The sequence below is a fragment of the Antrostomus carolinensis genome, unplaced genomic scaffold (assembly GCF_000700745.2).
Source record: "Antrostomus carolinensis isolate BGI_N321 unplaced genomic scaffold, ASM70074v2 scaffold26488, whole genome shotgun sequence".
Lineage (NCBI taxonomy): Eukaryota > Metazoa > Chordata > Aves > Caprimulgiformes > Caprimulgidae > Antrostomus > Antrostomus carolinensis.
Genome location: NW_010334038.1, coordinates 878 through 15,518, shown reverse-complemented (window position 1 = coordinate 15,518; position 14,641 = coordinate 878). Strand labels below are relative to the sequence as shown.

Sequence of the window (14,641 nt, the reverse complement as noted above, 5' to 3'; positions counted from 1 at the left end):
CTCCTCTCGCCCCGCTCCCACCACATCCCCGGTGCCCCTCACTGCACCCACCTCCCTTGGGAAATTGAGCAGGTGCCTGAGGACTCACATCTTCCTTCTGCTAACGCTGGAAGAATCAAATACACTCCGTACTTTATCATTAACCGTGACAGTCTCCAACCCAAGAGCAAAATAAAGTCACTGTTAAAACAGAAACTCCCTCAGAACACACCTAGGTAAGAATCGCAGCAGGTGGCTGGCAGGAGACTCTTCCTCAGTGTAACTTACAATTAAGTAAAACTTAAAAGATGTGTTTATATAACTTGTCTAAGCCTGAAGTACCCTAAAGAACACAGCTCAAGTATTCTAAAGAGGTTTGAGTCCTCAGCCCAAATTCAGCTTGCAAAAAAATAGTCTGAAAATAATTAATCTGGAAAATAAATTTTCAAAACGCACAGGTTTTGTTCAGTTACCGGCCTGCAGACTTTGGGAAATTAAAATATGAGAAATTCAGTCACAGTGGCTGCACAGGCTTATGAGCTGAGAGATCCTACTCCAGGGCTACTTTCATAAGCAGGGGTTGCAATTCCGACCCTCTGCTTATCTACCTTCCTGAAAACTTTCACTAAACGTAGGGTCACCATTGCCAAGACAAATGAAAAGCAAACAACAAAATAGAAAACAAATTTTATTGAACGAACAAAAGTCTAAAAGTCTCCCATTTTTTTGGTTAACAAAAGCAGCAACCTACAAAACCCCTGCATTCCATGACAAACCTTTTTATGTCATGGAATTTATGTCAAAAAATTAATCCTTGGCCAGGTATGAACATTTGTACACAGAAAATTACAACTGTCGAGATGTGTTGAGGCAAACAACTGGATACGTTTCAACTTAGGGGGCAGAAGGGGAAGAAGTAAGAGAGATTGCACATGGACACCTGAAAACGCTTCAACTGTTTGCTGGCCAAGAGGTATATCATCAGGGCTGCCAGCAGTTTTCGGCACTTGCATCCCCTTCATACAACAGGAAAAGAGCAGCAGAAAAATGACAAAAGGTTTTAAGACTGAACAAAGAAAAGACCTGCCAACAGAACACAGTGTTCAGCTAGCTCATTTGGCTAATGGTAAATGCAGCTTTTTAATGCTGAATTTCACAGGCTTGTGTTAAGCGAGTCTGTGCTCTCATCAAGAGGCTCCAGGATAAAAATTCAGCTGCTGGACCCACAGAGCCAAAACAATAAAGAAGGTCCGTCCTCAAACCTGCCCTGCCACAGGCAATTCCTCTCAGTCTAAAATAGGCATCCAGCTAAGGGAAAAGAAACTCAGACCTGCTTGACAAAGTATGATTATCTGACTGACAGAAATCTACTGGGACCTAAATGGAGAATGTACATTCCCTTTGTAAATCTGACAAGGTTTTCTAACCTATGTGAAGTTTTTCCTTGTCACTGGACATGGGCAGCTTTAATAAAAAGGAGTGTCAAAAAGGAAGGCATTGTTTACTTTTACCCTTACTTCATTTGCAGAATAACCCTTTTTATAAAACCATATCATAATTTTTCATGCTTTTGAATACTAAGTATTTTCAATGAAGTCTGTTTATTACATTGACTAATTTCAATTTGCTCTTTTGTTTTCACAGATCAGGACATTGTACAATTACTTCAAAAGAAATGATTGATTTTGCTGTCATATTTACTTGATTGCAAAAGTACAATAATCTGTGCTTATCTGTCAGTTTATACATCAGATCTCATCCATTGCAGCCATATAATCAAATTTATTTAATAATTATGAAGCTGTATCTTATACCATAATTTCTATTCGTGTGTATTCGAGGACTAATAGATCCCTAGTATGTCTTGATTAAAACTAACTTTAATATATCAACTCTATTATCTAAAGTTAATTTTAATCATTTCCATCATAATCATTATAACTCTGATACCCACTGTTCCTCCTCTCACGAAGATTTGATTTCTTCCATGTAGATTCTTGATGAAAGCCAGCACTAAAAGATCGACCCAGTCGTCCATGTTGTTTCTTAGAGATATTGTCTTCACTCTCAGATTTGGAAATTCCTTGTCCTTGTGTTTGGGATTGCTTATCCTGTCTAACGTTTCCAAATGGAAAATTCCAAGGACCAAATCTTTGCCAGTTAAGTCTCTGAAAGGCAATGATGCAATGAAGATTTCCTCCAACCTAATCAAAGTAAAAAGGTTCTTTGTTAAATGCACACAGGCACATTTCTAACATACACAGATATTTCAAAGTAACATCTTGGCAGGTAACAGAATTCTTTAAAAGGGAAAAAAAAAAAGACACCACTACACAAAAAAACCCACAAAAAAAACAAACCCCACAAAACCACATACACAAACAAACAATTCTGCTCAATCAATTTTGGTTGCTTCCCAGATTCAATTACTGCCTTCTTTCTCATCTTTTTAAGTTATCCTTTTTACCCTTCATGGGCTAGTATAACTTATCTCCCACTGGTCTTTTTTACTCTCCAACTGCTTTAACACAAATTATTTGTTCTGGTCCCTTCTCATCTTGCAGGCACACTCTTCCATAGGGTCTCCACATTTGAAATCATCTCTTCAGCCTATTATTTCTCATAGACTTTCAATCTCCAAATCAAAAATACAGCCCCCACCCACAGGATACAGCCCTATTATAGGAAAGCAAGTTATACGTATCAACAATAAGTCCGCACAAGAGACACACATGCATTCTTTTATGTTTGATCCTACTGGATTGTACTTTCTTTCCTGCTTACATGTAGCTAGAAGGTCATGCACCAAAGGGATCTGTCTGCAATTTGTCTGTAGAGTATTTCTATACTTGGTGCAGCTACATTTTAAGCCAGCAAGGTTACACATTGTGATCAAATATATTGTATATGCAGATATCCTGGTTCATCCTAGCATATGTCAGGTTACTGCCCTATTGCATCTTGTCCTACAAGGAAATATAAATTACTCTGGTGTGTAAGTACCCACATTTGACTTTTGTCTTCAGCAACACTTCATAAAATAAAAATATTTTAGTGCAGTTATGTTACGCTGCTGAAGTATGAATAAGTCTGCAAAAAATCTACCATGAATTTCCTCCCATCTTAGTGAGTTTACCTTACCTTCTTTGTTTTTCGATGCTGCAATCCTCTCTCTAGGTGTCGAATATCTAGATATTCTGGATTTTGGGTGTTTAGGTCAGTGACAATATCTGCCCACCTACAGAATAAGATTATTACTACTCAGCAGATATTTATGAAACCACTAAGACTCATGTACACACACAAACACAAATCCACAGCTTTAAATAGTCGTACCAGTGATTTAAAGATAAACAAAGGTATAAAGAAATAAAAGGCTCGGTATTAGTGACATCAAGTGAGATATAAAAGCGTCACTTTTAATCAAAGCATTCTCAGTGATTATTCCTGCTCTTAGAAAACACCTTCCAAAATGACTAAGAGCACCATGAGTCATTAGTTGTGTTGCTTACTATGAAGCAAAGTGCTTGTTCAGGCGAGGAGAAACACTAGCTTTTACTTTATTTAACCCTCTTTTACCCTTTTATGTTTTTTTGTTCAAACCCTTGTTTCTTTTTTTCACCCTCTACATCTGTTTTTACCAGACAGCTCTCACCATAACTCACTCCTCCATTACATTTAATTCCCGTGTAATAAATGATCAATTAAATCATTCCCCGTTCACTCAGCTTTTCAGTTTCATAGCTCCTTCTAGCCCAACTGAAACAAATACTCCCATATTCTAGACCTCTTTAAGCCTACACATCACCTTTTCATTTCTGTCAGTGTCTAATTAGCTACTTGTCTCTAGCACCACCCTCCAAGTTCAGAAAATCCATTTCTACCCAGTCTTTGCCCTCCTACCTTCCCCACTACATTGCCTGTTTCTGTTAGAACTATAGTATATTCATTCAAAAGAACTAAAAAGTCACTTAGTGACCCTTAGTAGAGAAACACAAATTGTTTTGAAATAAAACATTATTTTATATTCTCACCAAGTAACATACCTTTTACAGTGTATTGTTGGATGTTTTCTGCTTGGCTCTCCAATTAAGATCCAATATTCTACTTCTTGCTGCAAGACACGAGCTCTGTTCAATAGAAGATACAATCCTAGTAAGTTTTATTGTGCATACTAAAAAGAAAAAGAGAGATTCAGATTCTATTGTTCCTTTTAGGATTTCTTAACATTTAAAATTGTTTATTCAGCCAAACTAAAAACCAGCTCCTGTGTTATAAATAGTGTTTCCCATTGCATACAGAGAAACTTTTTGTTTCACAATACCCGGAAGCAATTGCTTATTATTTGGTAAAAAGACACATTTTCATAAAAAATAATGTTACTTGGATGAAAGGCAGTCTAGTGTAAGATTCAAACACAAATATATACGTAACAATGGGAATAAGAGTTGTGGAAAGCCACACAAAGGTGGAACAAACGTCTTCCTCCCTATCTATGATGCCTAAGAGAGTCACCAAAGACCCCCTTGGCACTTTTTAAACTATACGCCAGCTGACGCTTGTTACTAACAGCTGTAGAGTAGCCTGTACAAAAACAACTGGTAACTTCTACTTCTCCCTCCTAAGCATCCAGTACCACATACTAAAAACCAAAACCCTCAACTGATACTAGTTCAAGTTTGTGAGCAACTTCCAAGAAACTCAAAGCCTGCAGAAACCTTGTCAGGGGAAATTTGTGACAGACATCAGGGCAGACTGCTGAGATACAGAGGGTTGTTCTGTGACTTCCTGTGTCTAATTATCCCAGGAAAAACCACTTCAGTTTCAACTGTGACAAAACCTGAGATTTTTCTGCCTAGGGAATTAGACAGCATATGACCTTACTGTTTGCAATAATTTGTTTACTTATAAAAAATTCCCTGTAAAATAACAATGTATGCCATCATTGTACAGATGGAAAAGCAAGACATAGGATAGATTAATTGACTTACCTAAAGTCACACTGGAAGTCTGTGGTTGAACTGGGAACTGAACCCAGGTCTCCCGAGTCCAAATCCAGCAACCTAAGATCATACAGGAAGTCTGTCGGTGACCTAAGAACTGTCTCCTAAGCTCAGCCTAGCAACCTATCTACCCATTTCTTTTGGAACTTAAAATGTTCCTTAGCTTGATTTTTAAAGAAAAGGTTTCCTTTGTAACTAGAATGCAAAAACAGGTAAACAAGAACTGCTGCAGAATCTATTGATAGTGCTTCTGGAATAAACTATTAGAAGATATGAAGAGAATGAAGAGAACAGGATGCTCTTCCGGTCTGACCTCCAGCCTAAAATAAGGCTATAAAAGCTCCTTGAACTCATTACTTCATGTTACATTGTTAGAAGAGATCTGTTGTTAGAAATAAAATCTAATATTGACTTAAAAATAACATCACTAATAACTGGGAATCCATTTCAACCATGGGTAAAATACTGAAATTGTTGTTCTCGCTCATTACTAAAAAATATAAATTCAAACCAGATATAAGGCATGCTAAGTTTCCACACACGGGACCACATTATTTCTCAAACTGCCTTTGTGATCTAGCAAACAATTTTTCTAGTTTGCTCTTCCAGTGCAGATCCTTAGTAACTGATCAAATAAGCAACCCCTTAAACTTTTGGCAAACTTAAGCAGACCGATGTGTTGGACTTCTGTTTGGGGCATATTTTCCACACTCCTCTCACTTATTTGGCATGTCAGTGAATGCAATCATAATAAAAAACTTCTGTATTCTTTTGTTAATATACCAAAAGCTTTCACTAACCCTACTGTCAGACTGACACTGAGAATCAATTAAGATTCAGATTATTATGCTTTATCACGTCCAAACAATTACCATTTTGAACACTGAAAGTAGAGCTAGCATTCTCCATTCCTTGACTCTACATCTTCAGCTCAGCCAAAGGTAGACTGCTTGGGAAGCAAAGTGCAAGACTGAGGCTCACCTTATACCAGTGACCCATCTTTTCATTCTTTAGCATTTCCCACTATTGGTGTCTACTAATTTTGTCAGGAATTGTCTTCCTGTGCTCAATAAATACTGACCAACAGTTGATCCTTGAGAAAATCCAACAGAAAACGCCAATATGTACTGTGTTTGCAACTACTTTGAGAGGAAAGAACATTTAATTTAATGTGATTCTGTGAATGAGGTAAACCAAATTACTCTTAGCATATGATACACCAGTAAGTTATATGCCTTACAAAAGCTAAGATAAATTCCCTCAAGGTTATGGTATTTTTCAAACTTAAAATTTGTGGTTTTAATGCAAGCCTTTCCCTGTACTCAGTATGAATATCAATGCTATTATCCTCTTTTAAAACCTGTATTTAATTGAAATCCATATCAACTATTCCACTATTTTCTCCAGAGTAATGACACCCTGACAAATATGAAATTATTCAGGTAATTGTATTTTTATTCTAAAGCGACTGGCATATTAAGTTTCTCCTGGTCTTTGAGAAGTGCTCCAGCATTCCAAGCATTGTTTAAAGAAGTCAGACATAGCTGTGATAGTCCAGAGATCCCTCCTAGCTTCTCTTCCCCCAATCCCACCAATTCTTGGTAACAAATTATCCAAGAGAGCTTTACTTTTCTAAGCCTTACAGTCCAGTAGTTGCAGTTTATTATCATTATTAGTGAACACTGCTAAAAAGTACATAACCACCATCTTGCAATACCTGCGTATCCCCTGCTCTCACCGTACACAAACACTGGTTTCTGTAAGTGCAGATTTTATTACAACCACTTCATAATGGAATAGTATCACTGTAGGCTTTTTGCTTCTGATTTATAAAGAAAAATTCCAACACACACACTTACTTCTTTTGCTCCCCCTCAAGTTCTCTGGAAACAGACTCCCCCCATAATTAATTGGCTTTTTATTATTTTTCCTTAAAAAAAATCTGGCTTTTTTCAGCCCATTATTTTATTTTTCAAACTAGTTACCTTCACTTGTCCTTCAAGTAAATAACTACCCTCTCTATACCTGGTTAAAATGTCTTTAAACAATTTTGTATTACCATTCATAGTTTTCTATGTAAGTTTTCTCAATCTAGTCTGCTTAGTTGTGTCGAATTTTAAGTCAAACCTTTCAAATCACACAGTAGTGTTTTGCTAGTTCAGACACATACTTTTACAACATACACTGAAATGTTATTTAGAGAGAAAAATGGGTATTACAATAAGTTTTTCTGTACGTTTCCTGCACTAAAATAAGCAAACACAGAATCTTACCTGTAGGCTTTACTAGCTTTTACTGGGGTTGCTTCAAATCCGATTGGGCAAAAATAATGGTTTTGGCAATGGTAGATGTAGGCCATTGATTCATCTTTCAGTCCACGCGTCAGCTTTGCCAGGGCCCCTGCAGCTACAAAGAAAGATCAGGTTAAAGATCAGGTGCTTTGGATCCTGCATAACATATTCAGCAAAAAAGTCCTATTTGATAACATAAAATAGTTACACTGCTTTTTAAATTACAGGACATGACCCAAGAGGAATGAACAAAACAACAGTTTCGATTTCAAATTTAGTATTTAATTTCCTGCCTGGTACCAAAAAAAAAATAACATCTGCCACACAGTCTGTACTAGGGAAATGCAATACAAGGTATGCACTGTATTTAGATCAGAGTAGTATTAAAAAGTATTTTTCCTGAAAAAAAAAAGAGCCAAAAGTATCTCTTAACCCAGGAAATACACACTGCAACACAATGCAGTCCTGCTGCCCCGTGTCAGACGAAGCACCTCAAAGATACTACGGAAACTCCTGAAAGCTTTCAAACATTTTGGTATCATGAGCTTCTTGGAGCTTCCTAGTCTCAGGAAGACACTCCACATTTGGGCATACAGCACGTTCTAATGTGACTGCAGTGCTCAGTTTCAGGAAGAGACTAGGAAAGGCACTGAAACGTACCAGAATTCTCAAATGGGGCATCAAGAACAAAAGAATTATTTCCACTTTAATAATCTCCCCCAAAGCTTTTCAACATGGTTTTATCCTTTTAAAGAACCTTCCAGTTAGAAGATAATTACCCAGAGTATACCAAAAGCTAACGAACTGTGTATCAAAATATAATTTTTCTTTAGGTAGCACACTTAAAAGTAGACATAAAAAATGCAGCTTCATAAGCTAATTGAGAATAATCACTTTTTAGAGACAGATGTTAGCAAAAGTCAGGCAGAACGGATGAGTTCACTAACTTTAAAATTGCATTTTTTTTAAAGTATAAAACATTTATTAAAGATGTTAATACTTTTGTGCTTTACACTCTAAATTTTTATAAAACATAGATTTCTAAAATGCTGAAATAAAAATGTGTTGCTCCCCGCAGTGTATTACAGCAAACACATCTTCCAGGACACCAACACAGAACTGGAAGTGCTGTGTCTGCCTGGGTATCTCAAAATTCTAGTTCTGTGATAGCAGAACACAGAGCACAGAACATGTTTTATCAAAATAAAAGTACAAGTGAAAGTTTTTGCAAAGTGAGAGAAAAAGTAAAACCAGAAAAATCAGGCAAATTGGAACTATTTGATGGCTTATCTCAAACTGGAAGTACTACTTACTGAATTTGTCCTGTCAAATGCAACACACTGCAGGGTTTTTCAGTTTATACACTGTACGATGAATGCTTCGGGATTAGCTACGTACCAGTTTCTCCAGCTGTCTTGTTCTTCCCATGAGGTTTATACAGAACATATGAGCATCCCTTGATATGGAAGTGATCATTTATTTGCCTAAACCACCTGAAACAATAAGCTTAGAGATTGTAGTAACTCAAGAGTTATTAAATGCAATTGTCTTTCCTCTCACTTTTCCTCTGCTTGAGAGTTTAGTAATAAAAGTCTTGGTCTGGTACTAAGTGCCTACCACACTAGCATATAGATTGTGGATGACCATGGTACCCTAATACAAACAAAACTTGACATATCCTAGAGACATAAACACGTAAAGCCTTTTCCTTCATTTTGCTTTTTCAGACCCAACACAGACCCATAATAACCAAAAGGTTGGATTTTAACTGTTGGTCCTATTGCATTCAGTCCAGTCACCTCTAACTGTCAGTTACTCAGCCTTTAGAAGGACAAATAAATTCTGAAGTGCCAAGCTTCAACCATGATATGTAAGCTACATGAAGGGAATCTTCTAAGACATCAGAAAGAAGGACCTTCAAGTGAGACTTTCTGCATATCACATTGGACTTCTGTCACATAAGCCTCACAATGCCCAAGTGTTACCAGAGTCCTGTACTGCAACTCCTCACAGCATCAGTAAGTGAGGACAGGTCTGCAAAGAAGATTTTGTCTCAGATATTCACTTTTCCACATTAGAAGAAAATGCACACCTCTGAAGAGAATACCTCTATCATAAAGCTATGTTGGGTGATGGCATTGGCACTCAGCTCTCCTGTTTTCCAGTCTGCCAAGTACTTAAAATTATTTGACCAGACAGAAAAAAAACCCCAATAAGGTTAACTTTATAGAGAAAAAAAAAAGTTAACTTTTCTGCAGCGCATAGCACGCTCACAGGGGAAAAGGAAGAAGAATTACAAGTTTAACTTTTGTCTGTATAGAATGTTGACATAAAGAGACAGAACATTTTATCAGCTTGGTCTGTAAGCACTGCTATACCCTGACATATTACCAAAGAAATGCAAAATCTGGATCCTAGTCTCCTAAGGCACAGAAGGAAGTTTGCATTACATTCTTCAGTGATCTAGCCAGTATGCTACCAATGAAGAACAGGCTGCTGCCACATTTTCAAATCCAACACCTACATTCTGTGCCAAACTCTACATATTGCCTTCAAAAAGTGCTAACTAGATCAAATGCAACTCACAAAACAAGCAAGAACACCTCAGAATTTTTAAATCTCACAGAAGGGTGACATATCTAAGCCCCATTAAGATGTTCAATCCTCACGTACAATACACTCCTGGCCCTCTTTAATCCTAAAATTCCTCATGAGTTTAATAAAACAAATAAACAAAAAAAAAAACCCAAAGATTTTTAGACCAAATTCATCAAGATCAGGAAACAGCAGAGCAGAAGTGAACCAGAATTTGAAAGTACAAGTGTTTTGTAACTCCAGCCCATCTTTCCTTTTTTTCCCTTGCTCCTCCACAACAGCCTCATTGCAGCAAAGGTGCAGCACTCACTATCTAATTTTCAATTCTCAAATTATTTTTACGTAAAGCTACTAGTATATCAATTGCTTTTTCAGGGTGTTGCAGTGACATTAACAAGCATTTAACATGCATTTTCAAAAACAGGAAAATGAGGGTAAAGAAAAAATTTCTTAACCAGGAGACTAGATTCATTAGAATGTTACACAACTATTAAACAAACTGAACCAGAAATCATACAGAATTTCATGTTCACTTGATCTGTGTAGCAACATCACACTCTACAAAATGGCTAGTGCAAAAAACTCTGAAAATTTATTTGGGCACCATCAGAGCAGGCAGGTCTGCTTTGTTATTCTAAAGCTTAAGAGGACTAACTTGTGTTTGCCACTTTTTTTTTTTTAATAGATGAACTACCACTGTATTTTAAAAGGCACTGTCTCTTAGTTTTATGCTTGTGTACATTAACCATTTAGCTGCATAAAAAGGACCAAACATACCTCATTAAAGTTGTATTTCCAGTAAAGGGACCAAACCTAATCTCCTCAAATGGGGGCTGAAAGCCCAGTATATGCAAAGCTTCTTCTTGAGTAATAGGTGGTAAACTGAAAAAGGAGACAAAACAAAAACCAGAAAAAAAGCATAGGTTAATAAAGTAATTAGCAACATATTTTAGACTCTCTAGGGGCAAAGCGGTCTATGTGTGTGTGATTTACCTTCCAGCTCCCAGTGTACTATATAAGAAATTCCAGCAAGACACCAAGGATGAAATTCCACAGGAAGTCTTGTATTGAGGTCGGCTAACACAATACCTAACATGAACAAACACACAAGCACATTAGTCGGCATTCTTGATTTAGTCACAGGAGCAACCTGAACTACTTTTCTGTGTGCCATGCCATAGAAGTGCCATGTTGTAATAAATGTTTTTCTGTCACCTGTATTAAAAAAAAAGTTTGTTTGTTTTTTTAACAAATGGAGCAAATACGTTAACCAATTTCTTAAAGTTTGTCAGATACTACTGCCCTGTTTCATACAAATCAGTCAAATTTCTAACAGCCCCATGGGAGCTCTGTACAAATGATCCAGTAGGAAGAAACGGTTCTGTACTAATAGAATCATAGAATGGTTTGGATTTGGAAGGGACCTTAAAGATCATCTAGTTCCAACCCCCCTGCCAGCAGCAGGGACACCTTCCACTAGACCAGGTTGCTCAAAGCCTCATCCAACCTGGCCTTAAACACTTCCAGGGAGGGGCATCCACAGCTTCTCTGGGCAACCTGTGCCAGTGTCTCACCACCCTCACAGTGAAGAACTTCTTCCTAATATCTAATCTAAACCTCCCCTCTTTCAGTTTAAACCCATTTCCCCTTGTTTTGTCATTAGTTGCCCTTATGAAAAGTCCCTCCCCAGTTTGATCCAGTCTCTTCTAACACATGAACTTGTAGAAGGCTGCATCTCTACCAATTTACTAATGAATGTAATTCCAGGACACAGAGTCCCTAGGCTAATTCTAGCTTTCTGATGCCATAGACATATAGTAAGAACCAGGCAGATTCATTAAACTAAGTTAATTTAGTGAACAATATTCACATGACATAGGTTGTATAGAACTGACAGAATCTGACTAAGTATTTCACAGTCAAAAGAAAAATCAAGAGTAAGACAGATCAGTCACACGTTTCAGGTTACTTTTCGCCTGATCATGCCATGGAACTTGGTTGTTTTTTGGTTTTTTTTAAACAATGAATCCCCGCATAATTTTTTTCCTTATTGAAAGAAAAATGTTTAACTAGAAAAATGTTTTTAGAATTTCAAAAGATGGTAGGAAAGCTCTCATTCTTCTTGTTGAAAGTATGATATTTAGTTTACATATGCTTAACATATCCCATTTCTAATTAAAAAAAAAAAAAAGTATGAAGACATTAAGTTTGAAATCAAATAACCAGCAACAGTGTTTCCTAACAGACTGTGTGGGGATAATCTTAAACACAATTCATAAATACTACCATCTCCGGAGGTCCAACACTTTCCTCTCCTTCACATCTTCAAGAGCAGAACGCTGAGGACACTCCCTGCATTGTTTGCTTTTTTTGTCTAGGGATTTTTTCTTTGTCACTTGTTTCTTCATGTTACCTGCAAAACAGATTTCAAAAACACATGAATGCCTACTTCACCTTTCATATCTTTCTTCTTAAGTATTTTTAGTAACAGCATGCACCTCAAACAGAGACGCTGGTTGTGTCAGTAAGTGCAAACTGGGACTAAACTTTAACTGAAAGAAAAAACTCAAACTATGCATAATCAGAAATGTCAACAGGTTTGTAAAGCTGCCATTAGCACCGTAAACAACAGAACAACATTGTGTTTTTCTGAACAGAATTAATGATGACCTGCCCAACTGTTTAGAGAGATCAGTCAATCTGATTATTCTAATACGTTAAATCGGCCATCCCAGAAATAGACTCGCAGACCAACATGGACTTCCCATCTCCTAACATTAAATGCACAGAGAAATAAAATGAAATACTTGTTTTTCACAGCCCAGCTCTGTAACCAGCGACACTTTCTGACAAAAACCTACATGCAAATCCAGTGAGCATAATATACCCTTAAGGTCTTTTCCTTTTTGTAAGACACTGAGACAGTGGAAAACTGAAAGAGTTGGGCCATGTGCTAGAGCAGGAATATTTCTGTCCCATTTTGAAGCCATCATATCCAAATAAAATATATTACTTATATTTTAGCAAAGCTTACCAACCTGTAAGATATTATAATTTATTTTTTCTTTTTAAAGACACTACAGGTACATATGAAAAGGCAATGACAATTTGCTAATCACATTTAAGTTTTGCTAAACTGGTTTCACACTAATACACAAACAGGAGCATGACTATCTAGCCAGGACATTAAGGAAAAAAATCTACAGCCAGCTGTAGATAAACAGAGGGATTATAGGACAAAGAAAACCACGTGTGTATGCAAGTGCTTGATTCACAGTTGCAGTCTGTGCAGATAAAGAACATAGGAGGCAGCAAAGAAGCCAGTTTTAAAGAAATGGGCTCTCTAACACTGTATAGATAATAGCAAATAAAAATAAATACAATTCTCTTACAGAAACCAACTGCTTTCCTAGGTAAAGGTAATGATTTAGTTTACCTCTTGTCAAAAACAAACCACATCTTTAATTTCAAAATACACCTCTGAAGTACCATGAAACAATTCTGCAAGTAACAAACCTGTACTTAAGAGGTAAAAGTAATCACAGCACCATGCACTAGGTCCTACTAAAAGGAAATATAAAAAAACACCCCAAAAACCTAAGAAAAAAACCCCACAAACCAGCAGCCACCCCAAACAATATCCAAACCCACCCCCCACACAGTTAAGCAAAAGCCAGCCTTGTTTTAGAGCCACTTCTCCAAGCAGCTACACGTGACTTTCACTCTTCCTATCTCACTCTCTCCTTTCTGGATGAGCAAGTTGTTTGAAATGATGTCCAGGCTCTTCTGCAGCGCTTCCTCAAGAGATACCTGTGCTGACCAGCCCCCCCTCCACAAACCATTTGTAAACATTAAGCCTCTTCCTATCACAACATCAAATCTTCACCACCTCACCTGCTTTGTTCTTCAGATTTGTGGTCACACCATTGAACTCTGATTTGTCGATTTCCCACGCCAGCGGGAGCTTTCCCAGATCGCCAGACAAGCTTTCCAAGTTAGCATCCTCCCCGTAGATGATCTCTGAAGCACCAGTTTGAATGCCAAGTAAGCCAGGCGTGTTATTTCCAACATTTAAGGCAGCACTGCCTGACAGACAGGCACTAACTGAAGCACTTGGGCTTTTACAAATAGATGTTACTCTGTTTAAAAAAGCATAGTCTGAGCAGATGGTATAAAATTTCTCTTGTGTATGAGTCACAGGACATCCCCATGGGTAATGCCCATCTCCCCTAGACACCAAGGATGCAGTGGAGGCATCTGATATGCAGTATGGCTTCACGGGATGATGAAGAGAAGCTTCTGGGGGCTCTTTCCCAGGTCTGTTTTCAGTGTTTCCATTATTTCCAGAACCATTCTCCTTTTCATCTTCTGAAATGTTAGGCATTGAATGATACTGAAAAAGTATCGTACAGCTAAGAATATATTTTCTTTACGTTTTAATTACAACTGACTTTGCATCATTGCCTCCATTGCCTTTGCAAGCTAATGACAAGGTACCTGAAACAAAATGAGAAGTTAGTACAGGCGTCTCAAACAACATAAACCAAACAAAGCTTATTTTTCAACTCCTATCCAATAAAAGCTGAAATGCCCTTCAAGATACAACATACACCATATCTTTTCCTAAGGGCCTCTAGAATTCTACAAACATCACTTCTGATGATTTGTAAGGTGCCAACAGCATACACCACAGTGATACCATGACGAAGACATCATGAGTAATTACACTTGTAAACCAGTACAGGAGTAAAAAACCCACACCAAACACCTTCC

The 14,641-nt window shown here is 37.4% G+C and overlaps 1 protein-coding gene across 2 annotated transcripts; it reads right to left on the bottom strand.

The window, feature by feature from the left end:
• Positions 1-651: 651 nt before the first annotated feature.
• BIVM (basic, immunoglobulin-like variable motif containing) lies at positions 652-14,368 on the bottom strand. 2 transcript variants are annotated; one of them, XM_010174087.1, is made up of 10 exons: positions 13,763-14,368; positions 12,155-12,281; positions 10,862-10,957; positions 10,646-10,750; positions 8,672-8,766; positions 7,256-7,388; positions 4,971-5,042; positions 4,026-4,109; positions 3,121-3,217; positions 652-2,183 (listed from the first exon to the last, which is right to left on the bottom strand). In XM_010174087.1, exons 1-10 carry the CDS (start codon positions 14,250-14,252, stop codon positions 1,893-1,895), a joined length of 1,590 nt encoding a protein of 529 aa, XP_010172389.1. In that variant the 5' UTR covers positions 14,253-14,368; the 3' UTR covers positions 652-1,892. The 2 variants fall into 2 exon arrangements, with proteins under 2 accessions (XP_010172389.1, XP_010172390.1); XM_010174088.1 differs by lacking the exon at positions 4,971-5,042 and having other exon boundaries at positions 654-2,183.
• Between the last annotated feature and the right edge of the window lie 273 nt (positions 14,369-14,641).

What these genes read in the sequence shown, in the direction of transcription:
- BIVM (XM_010174087.1), bottom strand. Translation starts at nt 14,252, where the DNA reads ATGCCTAACATTTCAGAAGATGAAAAGGAGAATGGTTCTGGAAATAAT. An exon ending in GGAAATACAACTTTAATGAG is followed by an intron (nt 8,767 to 10,645) that starts GTATGTTTGGTC and finishes TTATTGTTTCAG; the next exon opens with GTGGTTTAGGCAAATAAATG. An exon ending in CAAGACAGCTGGAGAAACTG is followed by an intron (nt 7,389 to 8,671) that starts GTACGTAGCTAA and finishes CTTTCTTTGTAG; the next exon opens with CTGCAGGGGCCCTGGCAAAG.